This window comes from Leopardus geoffroyi, chromosome D1 (assembly GCF_018350155.1).
Source record: "Leopardus geoffroyi isolate Oge1 chromosome D1, O.geoffroyi_Oge1_pat1.0, whole genome shotgun sequence".
Lineage (NCBI taxonomy): Eukaryota > Metazoa > Chordata > Mammalia > Carnivora > Felidae > Leopardus > Leopardus geoffroyi.
In genome coordinates, this window is record NC_059329.1 from 21,248,807 (window position 1) to 21,256,576 (window position 7,770).

At 41.9% G+C, this 7,770-nt stretch overlaps 1 protein-coding gene across 1 annotated transcript; it reads right to left on the minus strand.

Annotated features, from left to right (window-relative positions):
* Positions 1 to 450: 450 nt before the first annotated feature.
* LOC123600852 (olfactory receptor 145-like) lies at positions 451 to 1,383 on the minus strand. Its single transcript, XM_045483283.1, has one exon. The coding sequence runs from the start codon at positions 1,381 to 1,383 to the stop codon at positions 451 to 453; it is 933 nt and encodes a 310-aa protein (XP_045339239.1).
* Positions 1,384 to 7,770: the final 6,387 nt, after the last annotated feature.

The window sequence follows — 7,770 nt, forward strand, 5'->3', positions numbered from 1 at the left end:
AGAAATTCATGAATCATCTTGGAACAAAGCACAGTTAATTTTCAAATTTGCAATGTTTTCTCATAGTCCGTTACTGAAACAAAACAGAATAAAGTAGAGCAAAATAGACTACAAATAGTAGACTTCAAATCAGAAGGCTTTGATTTGACGAAGCTATGTGACTTTAGGTAAATCTAACTACTCTGAGCTTCACTTTCCCATGCATACAATAAATATATTTTGAGGATCACTGATGTGTCGGTTTGGCTGTTCAAAGGTAAAAGAGAAAAGCCTGCCAAAAGACACTTTATACTTGATGTTTACATATGCAAAATGGATTAACCTTGATTGCCTTTATGGAATCTTCAATCCCAGGACTTAAAGGAGACATATACTTGCCAATTGGAAGATGGAACACTGGGAATACAAACAGTATTTGATACAAGTTTCTAATGCCAAGTGGCAGATATATCAAAACTTTCCCCTATTCAGAGTTTTTATCAGAGCAAGTTTAATGTCTTTGTTTCTCAAGCTGTAAATGAATGGGTTCATCAAGGGAACTATATTGGTATAAAAGACAGAAGAGATTTTCCCCTCATCCATAGACCCAGCAGAAGATGGTTTAAGATACATAAATGCACCTGATCCAAAGAACAAGGAAACAGCAATTATGTGGGAACTGCAGGTGCTGAATGCTTTGGACCTGCCCTCAGTGGAGCTGATGCGGAGGATGCTGGAGAGGATGCAACCATAAGACACAAAGATGGTGACACTGGGCACAATGATGTTGATGCCCACCACGATGAAAACCACCAGTTCATTTACATAGGTGCTTGTGCAGGAAAGCTGGAGCACAGGGAGGATGTCACACAAATAATGGTTGATGGTGTTTGCATCACAGAAGGTCAGTCTCAGCATGCATCCTGTGTGGGCCATAGCACCCGAAAATGCCATCAAATATGAACCAAGCATAAGGCTGGAACACGCTTTAGGGGACAGGACAACATTATACAAAAGTGGGTTGCAGATGGCCACATAGCGATCATAGGCCATTGATGTCAGCACATAACCTTCAGAAATACCAAAAACACTGAAAAGGTAAAGCTGGGCCATGCACCCCCTATAGGAGATGATATTCTTCTTTGATGTGAAGTTAAATAGCATTTTGGGTGTAAACACAGAAGAATAACAGAAGTCTATGAAGGACAGATTGGAGAGGAAAAAGTACATGGGGGTGTGTAGATGTGAATTCAGCCCAATTAGAGTTATCAAGCCCAAATTTCCCAATGCAGTGACCACGTAAATGACTAGAAACAGGCAGAACAGGGGGAGCTGGAGATCTGGTAGGTCTGTTAGCCCCAGCAGAATGAATTCAGTCACAAAAGAAGCATTCCCAGGCACCATTTTACTCTAAGTGAATCTGTGGACACAGGAGGAAAATGTTACACAGAAAAATTCAATTTTTCTCACCATATAGCCTCTCATGAGAATTGGGTATGTACAAAGAATATCTGAGACTAGCCTAATCTGGACCCACAGATCTGCTTTACCATTATCGTGAATCTAGTGACTTGGGCATTCCCTCATTAGAGTCTTTATAAACTGCATAGGCACAGAGCATCAAAACTGAGCTGACAGCATGAAGGCCAATGTTTCCATATGTCAACATGACTGCTGCATAAAGCAAAGGTTAAGGGAGAAGATTGGACTAGGAGAGAATCGCCTCCTCTCATTTCATTTCTTTGACCACATGACTCCTCCCCTAATCAGTAAAATTGGAGGCAGCAACCCATCAACCTGGTGCTGGCCTCTAATGGGGATTAGACTTGGTGTGGTGAGAATGAAAAACATTGTTTCCAATCCAAATAAAAGACCAGGACTAGGAGAGTTTAAGTTCCTGTTCCATGCCACAAAGTAAAAACCATAACTTTGGAAGAGTGAGAGTTCCATCCATGGAACTGACCAATACATTGCATCCTTTGAACCCAATGTCTCTGAACCTTCCCTGCACCACCATCCCCCCTCCAACAAGATCTTCCGTCAATTTCACTTGAGTCTGAGGACTGCAAAATCTGGAATGAAAGTGGCATATCTTAGATCCCCGGACTTCCACCACAAAAGGAGGACATTAATATAAATGGAATTCAGAAACTCACCTTCTCTAGGCAAGAAAACCTTGGTTCTTCCCTACCATTATTACCCTTGTGGTTCTGAAAGGGAAGCTTTAGTCTCTGAGACTTCACTCACTTTGGTTCTATGAGGATGGAGACCACTCTTAATTTCTGATGTGCTCTGGAAATCTTTCTGAACTACGGAATAGAATTTCTGATTTTGAATCCTCTCAAGCAGCAGACAAAACTAAACAGCCTTTCTTATTATCATTTTTGCCACTTAAAATTCACAGAAGACTTAACGCAAGTTATCATTTTTGCCACTTAACGCAAGTGTAAGGATATAATGCACCCAGTTATAAACAGGGCAGGCACTTACTCAGTCTCTCCCACAGGGAATAGTTTCTAGGTGTAATAGGGTATTGAGGGGATTGTATTTACACAAAGGACCGTAACGTGTCTCCAATGCTGTAGGGACTCAAAATTTTACCAAAGTTTTCCCTCCACTGTAGGGAATGGACATCTCCCAAAGAGGGGCAAAGAATAAATTCCCATTTCCCATTAAACAAGATGGCAGAAGAGGAAGCCCTAGACCTCATACCCTCCATGAATACACTGATTTGAAAACATTTCATGTACAGATTGCTTTTGTGGGAAATCCAGACACTAGTTAAGGCAGTCCTGCTCCCCGTTAAAGCATGAAACTGGTCACACTGAAACTGGTAGGGAAGGTCAAGATATCCTCTTGTCCTATACTTATCCTTGCACAGCACCTTCACATTGGGCAAAACCCCCAAGTTCCTGGCTTCTCCGAGGGGAGGGAAAGAAGTGCACCATGTGTCCAATGCCCCAGCTTTTATTAGCTGTGTCCTGCAGACTGGCTTCTAGAGAGTCTCTGTCAGAAAGCAGAGGGAATACAAGACACAGCACACTTCAGCTGCCTGGGGTGAGAGAGAGTAAAGACAGTGGTTTGCCCTGGAAGTCACCATAGCTCCTCCCCCTGGCTCAGCACAGACCAAGCAATTGAAAAGCCCTTTCTTACAGCTTCTTTCTGGTGAGGGAAAATGGGCACAATGCGTTCAATAACACAATTTATCTGTGAGCTGCCTGAGGAACTAACTTCAGTCTTGCATGTTTTAGAGCACGGATGGGACCTGGCACACTATGGATGCCTTTGTTGGTGGGGAGGGGAGGTCACCAGGAACAAAGAAAGAGGATAGGACTGCACCAACTTTGAGAGGCCTCCAGAGTCTCTGACCAGGCTTATTGGTGGTGCCCTCTCCAGTTCAAGGCCAGTCCATGAGTATTAGGCCAAATGGGTGTTTGTCTAATGTGCAGACACCAGTGCAGAGAGTCAATGAAAATGAAGACAAGTTGAAACACTTTCCAAAAAGGACTAAGAGCAATCTCCACAAACTGACTCTAATGGAATGAAAATATGTGATATACCTGACAGAGAATTGAAAATAACTGTCATCAAGATGCTCACTGTAGTCAGAGAACAAAACACAAACCAAGAGGAAATCTGAACAAGAGACAGAAAAAAGTATTAAACAGAAATCATGGAGCTGAAGAATACAATAACAGCACTGAAAAATTCACTGGAGGGGTCCAGAGCAAACTAGACCAAGCAAAAGAAGGAATCACTGAATTGGATAAAAGGCCACTGGAAATTATTCCACGAGAGGGTGAAATGAAAAAAGAATGAAACATAGTGAAGGAAGCATGAGGCACTTATTGGATGCTACCATGTGGACCAATATGTACATTTTAGAAACCTCAGCAGGACAGTGAGATAGGATCAGAAAGCACATTTGGAGAAAAAAAGGCTGAAAAGTTCCCATCATAGCAATTTCCCGATACTATGACCTATTTATAGAAAAATAAGTCCCATAAAAATTGCATTATGAGGGGCGCCTGGGTGGCGCAGTCGGTTGAGCGTCCGACTTCAGCCAGGTCACGATCTCGCGGTCTGTGAGTTCGAGCCCCGCGTCGGGCTCTGGGCTGATGGCTCAGAGCCTGGAGCCTGTTTCCGATTCTGTGTCTCCCTCTCTCTCTGCCCCTCCCCCGTTCATGCTCTGTCTCTCTCTGTCCCAAAAATGAATAAACGTTGAAAAAAAAAATTGCATTATGAGTATACATATACAAATACCAAGGGTTAACTACTTATCCACTCTCCATTTTACTTAACGAGCTAATCTGACTTCTACCTGCATAATCAGATCTATACCAACTTCCAGGAACAATGCTTATCCAGGCAGGTGAGATATAAAATGCTCTAACCCAATATTCTGGGACTCAACACAAATTAACTGACTACTGGATCACCTTTAAACTTGAATTATGTTGGTGATATCTGGTTCTAATTCAATGGTTATGTTTTATAATACCTCTGGTGATTGAAGCAGTCTTTTCTCTATGCCTAAATATATCAATTTTTCTATATTCCCAAATTATTATATTCACATAGTTGTCGAACATAATGCTTAAAGAAGTTCTTTAAGAAGAGGTACCTGGGTTGGCTCAGTCGGTTAGGCATCCGACTTTATGACCTCACAGCTCCGGTCATGATCTTGCAGTTCGTGAGTTCAATCCCCGCATTGGGCTCTGTGCTGACAGCTCAGAGCCTGGAGCCTGCTTCAGATTCTGTGTCTCCCTCTCTCTCTCTGCCCCTCCCCCATTTGTGCTCTGTCTCTCAAAACTAAATAAACGTTAAAAAAATTAAAAAAAAAAAAGAAGGGGGTGCCTGGGTGGCTCAGTTGGTTGAGTGTCCGACATTGGCTCAGGTCCTGATCTTGCACTCCATGAGTTCGAGCCTCACGTCAGGCTCTGTGCTGGCAGCTAAGAGCCTGCAGCCTGCTTTGGATTTTGTGTCTCCCTATCTCTCTCGCTCTCTCTCTGCCTCTCCCCTGCTCGTGCTCTGTCTCTCTCTCTGTCAAAAATAAATAAACATTAAACATTTTTTAAAAAGGGGCACCCGGGTGGCTCAGTCGGTTAAGTGTTCGACTTTGGCTCAAGTCATGATCTTGCGGTTCTTGAGTTTGAGCCCTGTGTCAGGCTCTGTGCTGACAGCTCTGAGCCTCAAGCCTGCTTCAGATTCTGTGTCTCCCTCTCTCTTTGTCCCTCCCCGGTTCACACTCTGTCTCTCTCTTTCTAAAAAATAAACATTAAATTTTTTTTAATATTTTATTTTTTTTATTTATTTTTTTTATTATATGAAATTTATTGTCAAATTGGTTTCCATACAACACCCAGTGCTCATCCCAAAAGGTGCCCTCCTCAATAACCATCACCCACCCTCTCCTCCCTCCCACCCCCCATCAACCCTCAGTTTGTTCTCAGTTTTTAACAGTCTCTTATGCTTTGGCTCTCTCCCACTCTAACCTCTTTTTTTTTTTTTTCTTTTTTCCTCCCCCACCCCCATGGATTCCTGTTACGTTTCTCAGGATCCACATAAGAGTGAAACCATATGGTATCTGTCTTTCTCTGTATGGCTTATTTCACTTAGCATCACACTCTCCAGTTCCATCCACGTTGGTACAAAAGGCCATATTTCACTTTTTCTCATTGCCACGTAGTATTCCATTGTGTATATAAACCACAATTTCTTTATCCATTCATCAGTTGATGGACATTTAGGCTCTTTCCATAATTTGGCTATTGTTGAGAGTGCTGCTATGAACATTGGGGTACAAGTGCCCCTATGCATCAGTACTCTTGTATCCCTTGGATAAATTCCTAGCAGTGCTATTGCTGGGTCATAGGGTAGGTCTATTTTTAATTTTCTGAGGAACCTCCACACTGTTTTCCAGAGCGGCTGCACCAATTTGCATTCCCACCAACAGTGCAAAAGGGTTCCCGTTTCTCCACATCCTCTCCAGCATCTATAGTCTCCTGATTTGTTCATTTTGGCCACTCTGACTGGCGTGAGGTGATACCTGAGTGTGGTTTTGATTTGTATTTCCCTGATAAGGAGCGACGCTGAACATCTTTTCATGTGCCTGTTGGCCATCCGGATGTCTTCTTTAGAGAAGTGTCTATTCATATTTTCTGCCCATTTCTTCACTGGGTTATTTGTTTTTCGGGTGTGGGGTTTGGTGAGCTCTTTATAGATTTTGGATACTAGCCCTTTGTCCGGTATGTCATTTGCAAATATCTGTTCCCATTCCGTTGGTTGCCTTTTAGTTTTGTTGGTTGTTTCCTTTGCTGTGCAGAAGCTTTTTATCTTCATGAGGTCCCAGTAATTCACTTTTGCTTTTAATTCCCTTGTCTTTGGGGATGTGTCGAGTAAGAGATTGCTACGGCTGAGGTCAGAGAGGTCTTTTCCTGCTTTCTCCTCTAAGGTTTTGATGGTTTCCTGTCTCACATTCAGGTCCTTTATCCATTTCGAGTTAATTTTTGTGAATGGTGTGAGAAAGTGGTCTAGTTTCAACCTTCTGCATGTTGCTGTCCAGTTCTCCCAGCACCATTTGTTAAAGAGGCTGTCTTTTTTCCATTGGATGTTCTTTCCTGCTTTGTCAAAGATGAGTTGGCCATACGTTTGTGGGTCTAGTTCTGGGGTTTCTATTCTATTCCATTGGTCTATGTGTCTGTTTTTGTGCCAATACCATGCTGTCTTGATGATGACAGCTTTGTAGTAGAGGCTAAAGTCTGGGATTGTGATGCCTCCTGCTTTGGTCTTCTTCTTCAAATTCCTTTGGCTATTCGGGGCCTTTTGTGGTTCCATATGAATTTTAGGATTGCTTGTTCTAGTTTCGAGAAGAATGCTGGTGCAATTTTGATTGGGATTGCATTGAATGTGTAGATAGCTTTGGGTAGTATTGACATTTTGACAATATTTATTTTTCCAATCCATGAGCAGGGAATGTCTTTCCATTTCTTTAAATCTTCTTCAATTTCCTTCATACGCTTTCTATAGTTTTCAGCATACAGATCCTTTACATCTTTGGTTAGATTTATTCCTAGGTATTTTATGCTTCTTGGTGCAATTGTGAATGGGATGAGTTTCTTTATTTGTCTTTCTGTTGCTTCATTGTTAGTGTATAAGAATGCAACTGATTTCTGTACATTGATTTTGTATCCTGCAACTTTGCTGAATTCATGTATCAATTCTAGCAGACTTTTGGTGGAGTCTATCGGGTTTTCCATGTATAATATCATGTCATCTGCAAAAAGCGAAAGCTTGATTTCATCTTTGCCAGTTTTGATGCCTTTGATTTCCTTTTGTTGTCTGATTGCTGATGCTAGAACTTCCAGCACTATGTTAAACAACAGCGGTGAGAGTGGGCATCCCTGTCGTGTTCCTGATCTCAGGGAAAAAGCTCTCAGTTTTTCCCCATTGAGGATGATGTTAGCTGTGGGCTTTTCATAAATGGCTTTTATGATCTTTAAGTATGTTCCTTCTATCCCGACTTTCTCAAGGGTTTTTATTAAGAAAGGGTGCTGGATTTTGTCAAACGCTTTTTCTGCATCGATTGACAGGATCATATGGTTCTTATCTTTTTTTTTGTTAATGTGATGGATCACGTTGATTGATTTGCGAATGTTGAACCAGCCCTGCATCCCAGGAATGAATCCCACTTGATCATGGTGAATAATTCTTTTTATATGCCGTTGAATTCTATTTGCTAGTATCTTATTGAGAATTTTTGCATCCATATTCATCAGGGATATTGGCCGG

Bases quoted from the DNA above. Each gene is read 5' to 3' on its own strand.
- LOC123600852 (XM_045483283.1), bottom strand. From the start codon at position 1,383: ATGGTGCCTGGGAATGCTTCTTTTGTGACTGAATTCATTCTGCTGGGG.